This window comes from Hippopotamus amphibius, chromosome 5 (genome assembly GCF_030028045.1).
Source record: "Hippopotamus amphibius kiboko isolate mHipAmp2 chromosome 5, mHipAmp2.hap2, whole genome shotgun sequence".
NCBI classification, from domain to species: Eukaryota; Metazoa; Chordata; class Mammalia; order Artiodactyla; family Hippopotamidae; genus Hippopotamus; species Hippopotamus amphibius.
Window position 1 is genome coordinate 122,088,838 of NC_080190.1, and position 15,624 is coordinate 122,104,461.

The following is a 15,624-nucleotide window of genomic DNA, read 5'->3' on the forward strand; positions in this document are numbered from 1 at the left end:
ATGTGGGAAGGAATAGGATGTGGGAAGGAGGCCAGAGAGAATGGGTGAAGGTTGGAAACAGTTGAATGAGAAGAGATGCCCAGGAGATGGATGATGTGCAGCTGCCTGAGCCTCTGCGCCTTGCTCCCAATCCGCCCCCCCAACACCTTTGGGTTAAGAGTTGGAAAAGCAGTGGACCTCCTTTTGCACTAAATTGGCTCAAAGCTGTTGGGAGAGTTTAAATCAAAGTTGATATAAGTATTATAAAACCATTTTTAACAAAAATAACAACAAACATTACACAGTAAACCTGGAACTGGAAAAAAGAGTTAATGAACTGACAAAGTGTCCGACTGACCAGAAGAAAATTATATAAGCACAGAAATGAGAGGGGAAAAAAAAGGAGAGTGCTTCCCAGATCTCCTCTGGTGAGTGAAAAGTAAGCTTCTCTAAACCCTTAACAAACGTCTGAGTCCTTAGGGAATCAAATATTTTGTAAATAGCCTATGGGATGAAAGGCTATAGCTCTTCCTAAGTAAAACATTTCGGCACAGTAGATTCTTTTAAGTAGCTGGATTGGCGGAACATTGACAAATACCGTGTGCTGATTGTAATGGTTGGGCGGCAGTGATTTTCAAGAAATAATTCCAAAAATTGATTTTGGAAACATTGCAAAACTCAAGAACAGGACTTCAGCATGCGGCTCATTCTGCCAGAATTCCCCAGCAGAACTGAGAATAATGCTTTGCTATATTAAAATGGTGGCATAAATATTACTTTGATTAAAATTTAAACAAGTTGTAATGAACAGCTATAATGGCTCTTTTAGACATTATTGACCACATTTAAGAGATGAAACAGCAGAGTAAGAGAAAGTGACTTCCAGGCATTCTCAAAATTAGTATTTTTAACCAAAGATTTTTAAACTAATGTTCACAGAGTACGTATGTAACTTGGACAACTTAATATGCTAAACAATGACATATCCCATTGTGCTAAAGGAGGAATATATACTATATACACTATTAGAATTTCATGACTGGCTGATGCAGGGTAACTTTTGATGTAAAAAATCAGATGATCCCTTAAAGAACAGTATTCTACATGATTATGATTATAACATTAATTCAGCTTATGAAGTGTGTAAGCAAAGTTCTATGCACATGCCATTTTTTTGATGACTGTTGTCAGAGGCAGTATAATTGCCCCTTTTTTCATTAAGACTTATTTTTTTAGAGCAGTTTTAGGTTCACAGAAACCTTGAGGGGAAGGGTTCAGAGATGTACCATATATCCCCTGCTCCCACACATGTGTAATGCTCCCCCATTATCAGCAACCCCAAAGGTACCAAAGGAGTGGTACCTTTGTTACAGCTGATGAACCTGCACTGACACATCATAATCACCCAGAGTTTACATTACGGTTCACTCTTGGTGTTGTGCACTTCATGAGTTTGGACAAATGTATAATGAGAGGTATCAGTCATCATGGTATCATACATCCTTTGTGCTGCACCTGTTCATCCCTTTCTGCCCCTGCCCACAACCTCTGGTCATCACTGACATCTTTAGTCACCATAGTTTTGTCTTTTCCAGAAGTCATATAGTTGGAATCATACAGTATGTAGCCTTTTCAGATTGGCTTCTTTCACTTAGTAATATGCATTTAATGTTCCTTCATGTCTTTTCATGCTTTGATAGCATGTTTCTTTTAGCACTAAATAATACTCCATTGCCTTGATGTAGGCAATTTATTTAGCCATTCACCTACTGAAGGGCACCTTGGTTGCTTCCAAATTTTGGCAATAATGAATAAAGTTGCTACAAAATTTCATGTGCACAGAAGTTTTCAGATCCTTTGGGTAAACACTAAAGAGTACAATTGCTGGATCATATGATAAAAGTATGTTTAGTTTTGGAAGAAACCATCAAACTGTCTTTCAAACTGTCTTGCCGTTTTGCATTCCCACCCAGCAGTGAATGAGAGTTCCTGTTGCTCCACATTCTTACCAGGATTTGGTGTTGCCAGTGTTCCAGATTTTGGCCATTCTGATAGGCATGTAGTGCTATTTTGTTGTTGTTTTAATTTGCATTTCCTTGATGACATATAAGGTGGAGCATCTTTTCATGTGTTTATTTGCCATATGTACATCATCTTTCATGAGGTTACATTAAGGTCTTTGGCCCATTTTTTAAATTGAATTGTTTGCTTTCTTATTGTTGAGTTTCAAGAGTTCTTTGCGCATTTTGGATAATGCTCCTTATCAAATGTGTCTTTTGCAAATATCTTCTCCCAGCCTGTAGCTTTTCTTCTCATTCTCTTGATGTTGTCTTTTGCAGAGCAAAATTTTTTAATTTTAATGAAATTCCACTCATCAATTATTTCTTTCATGAATTGTGCCTCTGGTGTTGTATCTAAAAAGTCATCACCATAACCAAGGTCACACAGACTTTCGCCTACATTATCTTCTAGGAGTTTCATAGTTTTGCGTTTCACATTTAGGCCTGTGATCTATTTTGAGTTAATTTTTGTGAAGGGTATAAGGTCTGCATCTAGATTTGTTTTTTTCCATGTGGATGTCTGGTTGTTCTAAAACCATTTGTTAAAAAACTATCTTTGCTTCGCTGTATGGCCTTTGCTTTTTTGTCAAAGATTACTTGGCTATGTATAATTGCCTTATTTTATTTTTAAAATTTTTTATTGAAGTATAGTTGACTTGAAGTATTATATTAGTTTTAGGTGTTCAACATAGTGATTAGATATTTTTATAAACTATACACCATATGAAGTTATTATAAAATATCAACTATATTACCTGTGCTGTACATAATATCCCCGCATCTTATTTATTTTATAAATGGTAGTTTGTATGTCTTAATCACCTTCACCTATTTTACCCCTCGCTGACCCTCTTCCCTCAGGTAGCCACTAGTTTGTTCTCTATATCTGTAAGTCTATTTCTGTTTTGTTATATTTGTTCCTTTGCTTTGTTTTTTAGATTCCACAAATAAGTGAAAATATGCAATATTTGTCTTTCTCTGTCTGCCTTATTTCCCTAAGCGTATTACCCTCCAGATCTATCCATATTGTTGAAAATGCCAACATTGCATTCTTTTTTATGGCTGAGCAATATTCCATTGTGTTTATTTACAATATCTTCTCTATCCCTTCATCTGTTGATGGGTACTTATGTTGCTTCCATATCTTGGCTTCTGTAAATAATGCTGTTATGAACATTGAGGTACATGTGTCTTTTCAAATTAGTGTTTTCATTTCCTTCAGATAAATACCCAGGAATGGAATTGCTGGATCATGTGGTAGTTCTATTTTTAATTTTTTTTTTTAAGAACTTTTATTGAGATACAGTTAACAGACAATAAATAGCATATATTTAGAGTGTAAAATTGGTATCCCAGTCTCCCAATTCATTCCCCCCCAACCCTCCCCACTTTCCCCACTTGGTATCCATATGATTGTTCTCTACACCTGTGTCTCTATTTCTGCCTTGCATTTCCTCTTTCATAGTTGTTAGCATCTGCCTTATGTATTGAGGTGCTCCTATATTGGGTGCATATATATTTATAATTGTTATTTCCTCTTCTTGGATGGATCCCTTGATCTTTACATAGTGTCCTTTCTTGTCTTTTGTAACATTTTTTATTTTAAAGTCTATTTTATCTGATATGACTATTGCTACTCCAGCTTTCTTTTGATTTCCATTTGCATGGAATATCTTTTTCCATCCCCTCACTTTCAGTCTGTATGTGTCCCTAGGTCTGAAGTGGGTCTCTTGGAGACAGCATATATATGGGTCTTGTTTGTGTATCCATTCAGCCAGTCCGTGTCTTTTGGTTGCAGCATTTAGTCCATTTACATTCAAGGTCATTATTGATATGTATGTTCCTATTACCATTTTCTTAATTGTTTTGTTTTTGTTTTTTAGGTCCTTTTCTTCTCCTATGTTTCCCGCTTAGAGAAGTTCCTTTAGCATTTGTTGTAGGGCTGGTTTGGTGGTGCTGAATTCTCTTAGCTGTGGCTTGTCTGTGAAGCTTTTGATTTCTGCGTTGAATCTGAATGAGATTCTTGCTGGGTAGAGTATTCTTGGTTGTAGGTTCTTCCCTGTCATCACTTGAAATATATCATGCCACTCCCTCTGGCCTGCAGAGTTTCTGCTGAGAAATCAGCTGTTAACCTGATGGGAGTTCCCTTGTATGTTATTTGTTGTTTTTCCCTTGTTGCTTTTAATAACTTTTCTCTGTCTTTAATTTTTGTCAGTTTGACTACTATGTGTCTTGGTGTGTTTCTCCTTGGGTTTATCCTTACTGGGACTCTCTGCACTTCCTGGACTTGGGGAGCTGTTTCCTTTTCCATGTTAGGGAAGTTTTCAACTACAATCTCTTCCAACATTTTCTCGGGTCCTTTCTCTCTCTCTTCTCCTTCTGGGACCCCTATAATGCGAGTGTTGGTGCGTTTAACATTGTCCCAGAGGTCTCTTAGGCTGTCTTCAGTTCTTTTCATTCTTTTTTCTTTATTCTTTTCCGCATCAGTGATGATCACCATTCTGTCTTCCAGGTCACTTATTCGCCCTTCTGCCTCAGTTAATCTGCTATTGGTTCCTTTCAGTGTATTTTTCATTTCAGTTATTGTGTTGCATATCTCTGTTTGTTTGTTCTTTAATTCTTCTAGGTCTTTGGTAAACTTTTCGATCTCTGCCTCCAGTGTTTTTTCAAAGTGCTGGATCATCTTCACCATCATTATTCTGAATTCTTTTTCTGGAAGGGTGCCTATCTCCTCTTCATTTAGTTGTTTTTCTGGGGCTTTATCCTGTCCCTTCATCTGGTACAAAGTCCTCTGCTTTTTCATTTTCTCTGTCTTTCTGTGGCTGTGGTTTTCAGTTCTGCAAGACGAAATACTGATGATACTGCTTGATACTGCTGTCTGCCCTCTTCTGGAGGAAGCTGTCTAGGAGGCTTGTCATGGCCTGGTTCTTAACGGGCTGTGGACTGGTATCGGTCCACAGCCCACTGGGGATAATAGATCGATGTGGACAAAATTTGTAGCAGAGAGACCAATGGAGAAACTATTAAAATAATCCAAGCAACAGATGATGGTGTTTCGGATTGTGGTATAGGTGATAAAGGCACTAGTCAGATTTGGGACATATATGAAGGGACATATATTTGGGACATATATTAAGGTTAGAGCTGATGAGATTTACTAATAGATTGGAAGTGGAGTACAAGAAAATGAGGCAAATCAGGGAAGTCTAATTTTTTTGTGTGTGCAGTTTTGCTGTTTGGCACTAAACAAGGTGGGGAAGATCCAGAAGGAGCAAATTTGGGAAGGAAGATAGATAAGATGTTCAGTTTAGGGCAATTTAAGTTTGAGCATACACTCAGCCCTCTGTTATGGATGTATCTGTAGTGATGTAGCCATGTACTTGGAACTTTAGGCAGCTGGTAGCAGACAAAAGCCAGGAGACAACGTTGTTCCTTGTGTCTTATGTCACCAAAGGAGCCAGGCATCTACCAAAAATTCAGCATAATCTTGCTACAGTCAAGAGGGATTAGTAGTCTTCAGTCTGTTACCAGCCATATACTTTTGATCAATGAAGTATCCACAGATGCTCTGAAATTCTGTACTCAGTAGGTGATTCCTCATCTCTTGTAATAGTTTAGTGAAGGTCTAATGACCTCTGTTGGGTCCTAAACTGTTCCTGGCCAAAACGGAGTAACAGCACCTCCATTTACCTTCTCCCCTGAGATTCCACTCCACAGAAGAGGTGTCAGGTTGCTTCTAAATCTCTGAGGGAGTTGCTGCTGAGTCCAAGCTTACCCTGTTCACAGCGCAGGACAGGCCAGTACAGCTGGGAGATGAGTTGTTGGGGCAGGAATAGCCACTTTATCCAGAAAGCCAGCAGACGGAGACTATTTTTAATTTTTTGAAAAACCTCCATACTGTTTTCCATAGTATCAATTCACATTCCCACAAGCAGCATACTTTTCTCCACATCCTAGCCAACACTTGTTATTTCTTCTCTTTTCAATGATAGCCATCCTGACAGTGTCAAGTAATATCTCCTTGTGGTTTTGACTTGCATTTCCTTGACGGTGAATGATGTTGAGAATCTTTTCATGTGCCTGTTGCCATCTCTATGTCTTCTTTGGAAAAGTACCTATTTAGGTCCTCTGCCAATTTTTTAATTGGATTCTTTTTTTTTGGTATTGTTATATGCATTCTTTATATATTTTGGATATTAACCCCTTATTGGACATATCATTTGCAAATATTTTCTCCCATTCAGTAAGTTGCTTTTTTGTTTTTATTAATGGTTTTCTTTGCTGTGCAAAAGTTCTTTAGTTTGATGTGGTCCCATTTGTTTATTTATGCTTTTGTTGCTCATGCCTGAGGAGACAGATCCATAGAAATGTCACTAAGATCAATGTCAAAGAGCATAATACCTATGCTTTCTTCTAGAATTTGTATAGGTTTCAGTCTTTACATTTAAGTCTTAATCCATTTTGAGTTTACTCTTGTATATGATGTGAGAAAATGTTCTAGTTTTAATCCTTTACACAAAGCTGTCCAGTTTTCCCAACATCACTTATTGAAGAAACCGTCTATTCCCATTGTATATTCTTGTCTCCTTTGTCATAGATCAATTGACCATATGTGTGTGAGTTTATTTCTGGGCTCTTTATTTTGTTCATTTGATCTATGTGTCTGTTTTCATGCCGGTACCATACTTTTTTAATTACTGTAGTTTGTAGTATAGTTTGAAGTTAGGGAGCATGTTACTTCCAGCTTTGTTCCTTCTCAAAATTGCTTTGGCCTTTCAGAATCTTTTGTAATTCCATACATATTTTAGAATTATTTGTTTGTTCTATGAAAAACACCATGAATATTTTGACTAGGATTGCATTGAATCTCTACATTGCTTTGGGTAGTATGAATATTTTGACAATATTAATTCTTCCAATCCATGAGCAGGAAATATCTTTCCTTTTATTCATGTCTTCTTCAGTTTCTTTCCTTAATGCTTTGTAGTTTTCAGTATACAGGTCTTTCACCTCCTTGGTTAAATTTATTTCCAGGTATTTTATTTTTTTTAATTTATTGTAAATGGGATTTTCTTGCTTTCTCTTTCTAATAGCTCATTATTAGTATATAGATATGCAACAGACTTCTGTATATTAATTTTGTATCCTGCAAATTTACAGAATTTATTAGGTCTAATAGTTTTTTGGTGGAGTCTTTAGGTTTTTCTATAGATAGTATCATGTCATCTGCAAATAGTGACAGTTTTACTTCCTCCCTTCTAATATGGATGCCTTTTATTGCTTTTCCTTCTCTAATTACTGTGGCGAGGGCTTCCAAAACCTGTGTTAAATATGTGTTGAGAGTTAACATCCTTGTCTTGTTTCTGATCTTAGAGAAAAAGATTATGGGTTTTCACTGTTGAGTATGATGTTAGCTATGGGTTTGTCATAAATGCCTGTTATTATGTTGGGCTGTGTTCCCTCTACACCAACTTTGCTGAGAGCTTTTTATCATGAATGAATGATAAATTTTGTCAAATGCTTTTTCTGCATCTATTAACATGATCATGTGATTTTTATCCTTAATTTTGTTAATGTGGTGTATCACATTGATTGATTTGTGGATATGGAATCATCCTTACATCCCTGGAATAAATCACTTGATCATGATATATAATCCTTTCAATGTATTGTTGAATTCAGTTTGCTAATATTTTGTTGAGGATATTTACATTTTTGTTTATCAGGGATAGTGTCCTCTAATTTTCTTTCTTTTTTTTTTATAGTGTCTTTTTCTGATTTTGTTAATGCTGGCCTTGTAGAATGAATTTGAAGGTGTTTCCTCCTCTTCGATTTTTTGGAATAGTTTGAGGAGGATAAATATTAACTCTTCTTTAAATGTTTGCTAGAATTTCCCTGTGAAGCTTTCTGGTCTGGGACTTTTGCTTGTTGGGAGTTTTTTGATTACTGATTCAATTTCATTACTAGTAATCAGTCTGTTCAACTTTTCTACCTCCTTCTGATCCAGTCTTGAAATATTGTATCTTTCTAGGAATTTAATAATTTCTTCTAGGTTGTACAATTTGTTAGTTTATAGATATTCATAGTGTTTTCTTATGGTTGTTTGTGTTTCTCTACTATCGGTTGTAATTCCTCTTCTTTCATTTCTAATTAGTTATTTAGGCCCACCCTCTTTTTTCCTTTATGAGTCTGGCTTTTATCAATTTTGTTTATCTTTTCCAAAAAAACCAGCCCTTAGTTTCATTGGTCTTTTAAAATTTTTTTGGTCTTGTTCACTTATTTCTGCTCTAATCTTCATTATTTCCTTGCTTCTACTAACTTATAATTGCCTTTCAAAGCATTGAAATACAACTGGTAGACCCAAACAGAAGACTGTCACCAACTTGCTAGCCCAGTGCCCATCACCTCTATATTACATGGTATCACCTCCACTTTGGGAATAATTGAGACTGTATGTAGCCAAGAGAAAAAGCAGTTAAATATCCAGATTCAGAATAAAGGAAGCTTCTTGACATTACGTTACGGGATATTCCAAATATCTTTTGCTTATTGTAGTAGATATTCTGATACGCTATCAGGCCTCCTTTAGGACTGATTACTTATTCCCCAGCTGCTTGAGGTGCTACCAGGAGGAGCTTCTCAGATAATAGTGCCCTCTGGAGCTCCAAGCTTAAGAGAGCTGCTTTGTCCAAACTCACAACCACTTCTCAGGACGGCCTGCACCCAGTTACTGAGCAATGTGGGAATGTAAAGGTCCAGTCCCCCAGGGACAACTCTGAAAGGTCATCTCAGTTTCAGAACACCTGAGGCTTCCATTAGAAATGACTGAATCCAAGCTTAACTTCTCCTGCTGCCAAACATTCTTCATAGCTTCCCTTCTATGGGTGCTGACCCCAAGAGCATTCCGTAATGTCTCTCCTGCGTGTTAATCTCTGTGTCAGAATCTGCTCTTCAGAGAACCCAACCGGCAACAATTAGTAATTGAAGGTCTTATTGAACAACTTTATGGAGAGCTAAGAACAGAGGTAACAGGGCTAAAACTCAGGGTTCTGAAACTAGGTTATGATGCAGGCGAAGGACTGGTTGTAAGTGATTCTAGAGTCTCCCTACCTGAACACTCCGCCCCTTCTCCCTGCAGGAGGTATTGTACTATCTATGTGTATTGAGGGAGTTGTCATATTTCAGGGCTCCAGTTCTCCAGGAGTTGCTCAGCAGGTAATCCTAATTACTCCTGTGAACAGCTGAAACCCCAAACCAGATGGCCTAGCACAAAAGTAGTCTGTTAGTGCCCCTGTGTCAGGCCACTTTCTCACCTCTACCCCACAAAAGGCAGGGCAACAGAGAGAGCAGGTTCCCCTCACTGGACTATATGGTCTCCCTTCCCTGAAATCTCCTGCATGTCTACAAGACATTCCAACCTCTTTGGGTCTCTCTGAAGATGCAGAGGAAAAAAGAACAGCAGTGACTTCCCGTCTCTCAGTGACCCTTTCCCTTTCTCCAGTAAAGTCGATGCCTTCACCCATGCCAGTGGTGTTATGAGATTTATCTTGAATTTTCATGGCTGACAAGTGGAGACCTGTATAGGATCGTCCTTGTACCATAGTGTGACCACAAAGGCATGAATTCTGCTTAGTACCAGTTAGCACTTTTTGAAATGCCAGAAGGGGTTAATAGTTACACTGTGGATGGAAACAATCCCTGCAGTGATAAAAGATCCCTGAGAGAGCTGGTAGAGAGGTGACCATGGTCTCTGAATGCCCGCAAAGCCTGAGCGAGGATGGCCTGGAGCAAGAAGTTGCGGGTGACTGGCCAGAGCTGACCACCCACTGTGGGGCAAGAACTACGCCAACAAGCTCGATAGGACAGGGAGCCCATATCCCAGATGGAGGAGCTGCACCCAAGCTCACCTTCTTCTGGGACCACTGGCTTCCTTCTCCCGGCAGGAGAAGCGTTCTCGGGTCTCAGGGTCTAGATGGGCAGAATTCACAGAAAAAGCTTCATCCCAATCCAGACAGCCTGATTGGCCTGATGCTCTCCCACACTCACGGGAGTTTACCTTGCTTAGCAACAAAGGGGTCCAGGCCATTGCTCTGTGAGATGATGGAAGGAGGTACCTTTTCTCCACTCTGACCCTGACCCTATGCATCTCCCTTTCTCCAGTAGAGGCTTTTCTTTAACCAGAGCTATAGGACATTGTGGAATTCATCTGGGACCCTGGTACATGACAAGAGAAGCCCGGATAGGACTCGCCTTGCCCCACAAAAGGTCATCTATTATTTCTTGTAAAAATGTATTACAAAAAAAAAAGTGACAGGGCAAGAATAAGGATGCAGATGCAGAGAATGGGCTGGAGGACATGGGGTTGGGGAGTGGGGGGTGAAGGGGAATCTGAGACGAAGTAAGAGAGTAGCATAGACATGTATACACTACCAACTGTAAAATAGATAGCTAGTGGAAAATTGCTGTGTAACAAAGGGAGATCAACTTGATGATGGGTGATGCCTTAGAGGGCCAGGACAGGGAGAGCGGGAAGGAGTCGTGGGAGGGAGGGGATATGGGGATATATGTATAATACAGCTGATTCACTTTGGTGTACCTCAAAAGCTGGTACAAGAATGTAAAGCAATTATATTCCAATAAAGAGCTTAAAATATATATATATATTACAAACTTATGTGCAGCTTTATGTTTTAAAACATGTTCACATACATTAGCTCAGTAAGACCCACATCAGCCTAGAGAAGTTGGCAGGGGACATGTTATATAACCCACACATTTCCAGAAAATAAATTGGAACACGGGGTTGGAAAAAGTACATTTTTCTTCCTGACTTATGAAAAAAAATCTTATAAATACATAGAATTTGAATCTCAGCTACTTACACATGTAATGAATTATCTCTTTTTAGAAAGATAAAATTACATGAAGCTTGTACTACTGCAGAAAATTCTGGCGATATGGCCAGCATAATTATAGGACATGAAATAAACATTGCAGCTTACTTTAAAACTCTCTTTGATAAAAGCTTTAAGGAGAGAGAGAGATCAGATGTTCAGAGGCTTAGAGGAGAGGACATTGGAGAAAAACAGAGCTGAGAGAAAGTGATTGACAGTAAAGGACGGACAAGTCTATGACTGAGATTTTTTTTAAGGCAAGGCAGGATACTCTGTACTCTAGAAATGCAAAAGCGACTTTAAAAATGTGCCCCCAATACATTGCATGCTGCAGCTCCCCAGGACAATGTGGCATTCTTGAAAGAGTGTGTACTTGCTCCTCTACTGAAGTAGGAAACCCTTTCAACAAACTAAGATCTATTCAATAAACATAAGTTTCTCAGAGGCCCAGTAAGTGCTGCATATTTGCTGGGAGCCAAATATGTATCAGCCACAGTTTAAGAAACAAGCCCATCAATTGCTCATTACACTAGGGTACGAAGGTTGATTGAAATGAGTTTCCGAGTCTTGTACTTTGAGGAGCTTGAGTACTGGCTGCTTGATCTGAGAACTAACAAATAGTTTGCGATCTACATAGCTGCATGCAACTGCCATCTGTTGGGAGGGGTTACCCCATTGAGTCCATCTTCCTGCAAAATGAAGAATGGACTTGAGTTTCACCTATGCTGATTTTGAATCTCCCTGAACTACACCTTTTCTTTTGTACAATGATAATGCATCACCAGAAAGCTAAGCAGCATTGCCCCTTTGAGTTTGTTACTTTTCATAGAATCACCGGTCCTTAAAAGTAGAAGGGACCCCAGGGACTGACTACCCTAACCTCTATGTAACACAAAAACCCCTTCCCCAAAGTCCTGACAACTGGTCATACAAACAGGAAGTGGAGTTTCATCTGCTTCCTTTGTACTGAAATGATCTGCTTTAGTACAAACACCTCGATACACTGCATTCAGAGAAGTGAGGACACGCCGGATGTATTTTCGTGTGCACAGATGCTTCCAGAAACCCTGGAAAGCTTCCATGCCACTGCAGTATAAGGGCACGCTCATAAAGCAGGTGTTTTCTAGTTTTAATTTTTGTGAACTCTCAGATGGGTTTGGCTAAACATCTCCAAGCTTTATTCCTAATTGCAGCAGTAGGTAATTTGTGCCCATGGTAACAGTAATTTAGAGTTGTTAATGAAAATGGAGGCTAATTTTTTAAAAAACCAACAAAAACCTCTAAACTCAGGTGGGGTAAAAATACAGCGTATTCAGAGATGCATTCTATCGAAGTTTTCTTTTTTCACTTTCAAAGACAAACATTACTTGGGTTGCAATAAGAAAAGAGCACATGGTCACATACAGTCTCGTACGGTACATTCATTGAACATACCTGCAACCCTTCAATGGCCAGTTTGAGGATTGAAGGTGTCAGTTTGGAGGCTTGTTTGAAGGAAAAATTACTCCAGTCTATAATTAAAATGAAACCATTTATCTGAAGCTCCGGATCTTCAATAAGGACTTCCAGTGACAGCAGGATGGCCCGGAGGATGTCTGTAAAGGAGTTCCTGCAGCCAAAGCAGAAAGGAGAGGCTGTGCATGAATATCAGCAGGTGATAAGACTTTGTGTGCAAAACACTGGCCGCCTCACTCCTCTGCTCCACGAGCCCAGCCTGCAGAGTAACACCGGTTTCCTCTACCCAAAGTGACCGAAAATACATGTGCTAAACTTCACAGGAACAGTGCTTTGAGAATCACAGGATGGAACCTCATTTGATCTGACTGCACCAGAACCCCAAACTTTATGAGGTGTCTCTCTTTTGTGTTTCCATGGCTCTCTGTTCTCTGCTTCCACCACAGCACTGATTGCATTTTATTGAAATGCATCCCTTTCTTGTCTTTCCCTCCTGGGCCATAATCATAGTTGGGTCCCAGTATCTAGCTACTTAATGAATATTGCTGAACAAATGAAGGAAGACCTTCATCAGAGGCACTTGTTTTGATTAAACCTCTCATTCCTTTTGTATGTTTAAAATCTTGCTCAAAGTGTAAAAACAACCATACAATTGATGCTATTTTTTAGCCTCAATTCACGGATGAAGGAAAAGAAAGTAAGAAGAATAGCTTATTTTCATTGAAGGTTTGCAGAGTGTGATTCAGAAAGGAAATCGCTTGGAGTACCTCGGTAACTATGACAACAGGTAGACCTGAATACAAACTAGAGTGACAGTTCTCTAGTGTTGTATGTATTCTTCCACATCATATATTCCCAGTCACCAGCTGATTTTTGTTCTAAATATTTCAGACGCCAAGAGAAGATGGCATATGGATTTTGCTAATTTTCCCAGAAAATTATCTGAGCTATAAATTTAAGATATTAAAGGATCTCTAAATCAGTGAAGTTTTTTTTATTTTTATTTTTGAAAATGTAAGTTTGGATGTCAAGCGATGGTAAAAATCTGTTACTTTCTTCAGGCTATCGTTAAAATCAGAAACTGTATCCTCTTGTGAAATTAGATGAAATGGTCAAATTCCTGAGCATTTCAATCTGATTCAAGTTCTAACCAAGTCTAATGATTCCAGATTGGAAATCAGAAAATATGTGGTCAAATACAGGATTAACAGATACAAACTACTATACATGAAATAGATACACGTCAAGGATTTACTGTATATCACAAGGAATTATATGCAATATGTTGTAATAATCTACAGTGGAATATAATCTGCAAAAAAAGAATCACTATGTTGTACAACTGAAACTAGCACAATATTATAAATCAACTATACTTCAATAAAGCAAAACAAAACAGTAAACTAGTAAGAATTTACTGAATGCCTATTATAAGCTCAGAGATGTGTTTCATACTTGAAGTTATAAAATAGTATGCCATATTTCTACATTCAAAGCTCCTTTAATTTAGTTGGGGTAGGGTAGGAGATTAGCAACATGAGTTGAAAGGAATCAATAAAAGTTGAATAGTGAGGAAAAGTTTATGGAGGGATGAAAGTTTGGAATAAGGCTTAAATGATGGGTAAGATTTTAACAGGTAAGTGAGAAGAGGAGCAAGACATTTCAGGAGAGAGGAGTGACGCATGTGAAAAATAAAGGTATCAGCCCATTCTGTTTCTGTACAATTCTTCTTACTAAAAATCTCCTCCTTATATCAAGAAAAATCTTTCTCCCCCAAATCCACCCATTGAGTGTAGTTCTGCTACAAAGAAAAAACCCTCAGGTCTTCCTACACCACACACCAAATTATCTAAACATGGTGGTTATGATACCCTATATAATCTCTAGATTAAAAAAAAATTAATTACTTTAACCATTTCTCATAGGAAGTGGTTTTTAATACTGTTCTCATCATTTTCTTTAGATATATTCTCTTCTAAATTTTAGAGATGGCAAATTCCTATTAATGTAGGGTAAGGCTTTGTCTGATTTTTGTTTTTGCATTCATATCAAATATGACCTAAAGACCCAAGTCTTTTTTAGAGATACAGCTTTGTATTGGGAAGAGACATTGATTTAAGCAGAGCACGAGACCGAAGATTGTGAGTTCAGGCAATTCCAAATGAAAATACAGAAATGCTCAAAGGTAAACTACAAAAGACCACTAGGGAATTAGAGCATCTGATCTTGGATAAGCTTTCTTAGGAAGACTACACACATGGAGAGAATCAGGACACTTAGGAAAGCTAAGCCTTATGTAACGCTTATGTACAGTACTGAGGTTCAAGAAGATTAAGCAAATAAAAAGTGAGAGAGTCAAGATGGTACTGTGTTTTTAGGAGGGGGAATAGTGTCTCAAGAAGTAAGAATATGATAGATTGCATTACTGCATGATTGACCCCAATTCTTCACATATCTGAGCATCCACACACTAGCTGTGTGTTGACCTCATTAATGATAGAGTGTATTTCTTGCCGTTTGGCCATGTGACTTGCTTTAACTGATGGTATGTGACAAAAATGACGCGTGCCAATCTTAGGCCTAGGTCTTAAAGACTCAAATGCTACTACTTGTTCTCTTGCTTCTGCCATTGCCGTGGAAAAAAAGATACCACAGCTAGATTGCAGTGGTAGATTGAAGAGAAGGATGACTCCACAGCCAACTAGCAGCTCTTCATAAGAAGCAGAGCCACCCAGCTGACCCCAGCCTAGGTAAGCTCTAGCTGCCCCACAGATGTGTGAGCAGTGATAAATGATTGCTCTTTAAGCCATTGGGTTTGGGGATAGTTTGTTACAAATTAATAGCTACCCAATACCAGAGGGTAGTTAAATGAAGTCAGATGCAACAGAAATGTCAAGGAGAATAAGGAAGGAGAAAGGGCTACTGTAGTTGACAACAAGTGGATCTTTGGAGAGTTTTGAGAGAGCCCTTTTCCTTGAATGGTGAAGATAGACATCATTGGTTATGGAGATCTTTAGCAACTCACTTAATTGCTACCTCATTTTACTCCTGTATAAATGAGAGGTGGCACCTCTTCCATCACTTATCCGCTTGTATTCAATCCCAAGAAAAAGACTCGAATCTTGGAAACCTGAAAACTATTTTATATATTTTCAAGACCAGAATCTTATTGACAGGTAAGCATTTGCAATAAATGAAGTATTATACTTAGGAGGTGACCCCAGGAGAAAATTAAA

General features: G+C 38.4%; 1 protein-coding gene across 1 annotated transcript in view; it reads right to left on the minus strand.

Annotated features, from left to right (window-relative positions):
• CLVS1 (clavesin 1) overlaps positions 1 to 15,624 on the minus strand; it is a 161,021-nt gene that overhangs the window by 82,228 nt on the left and 63,169 nt on the right. Inside the window, exon 2 of the mRNA XM_057736994.1 lies at positions 12,368 to 12,542. Within this exon, the coding sequence (XP_057592977.1) occupies positions 12,368 to 12,542 (175 nt within the window). The remainder of the gene's footprint in view (positions 1 to 12,367; positions 12,543 to 15,624) is intronic.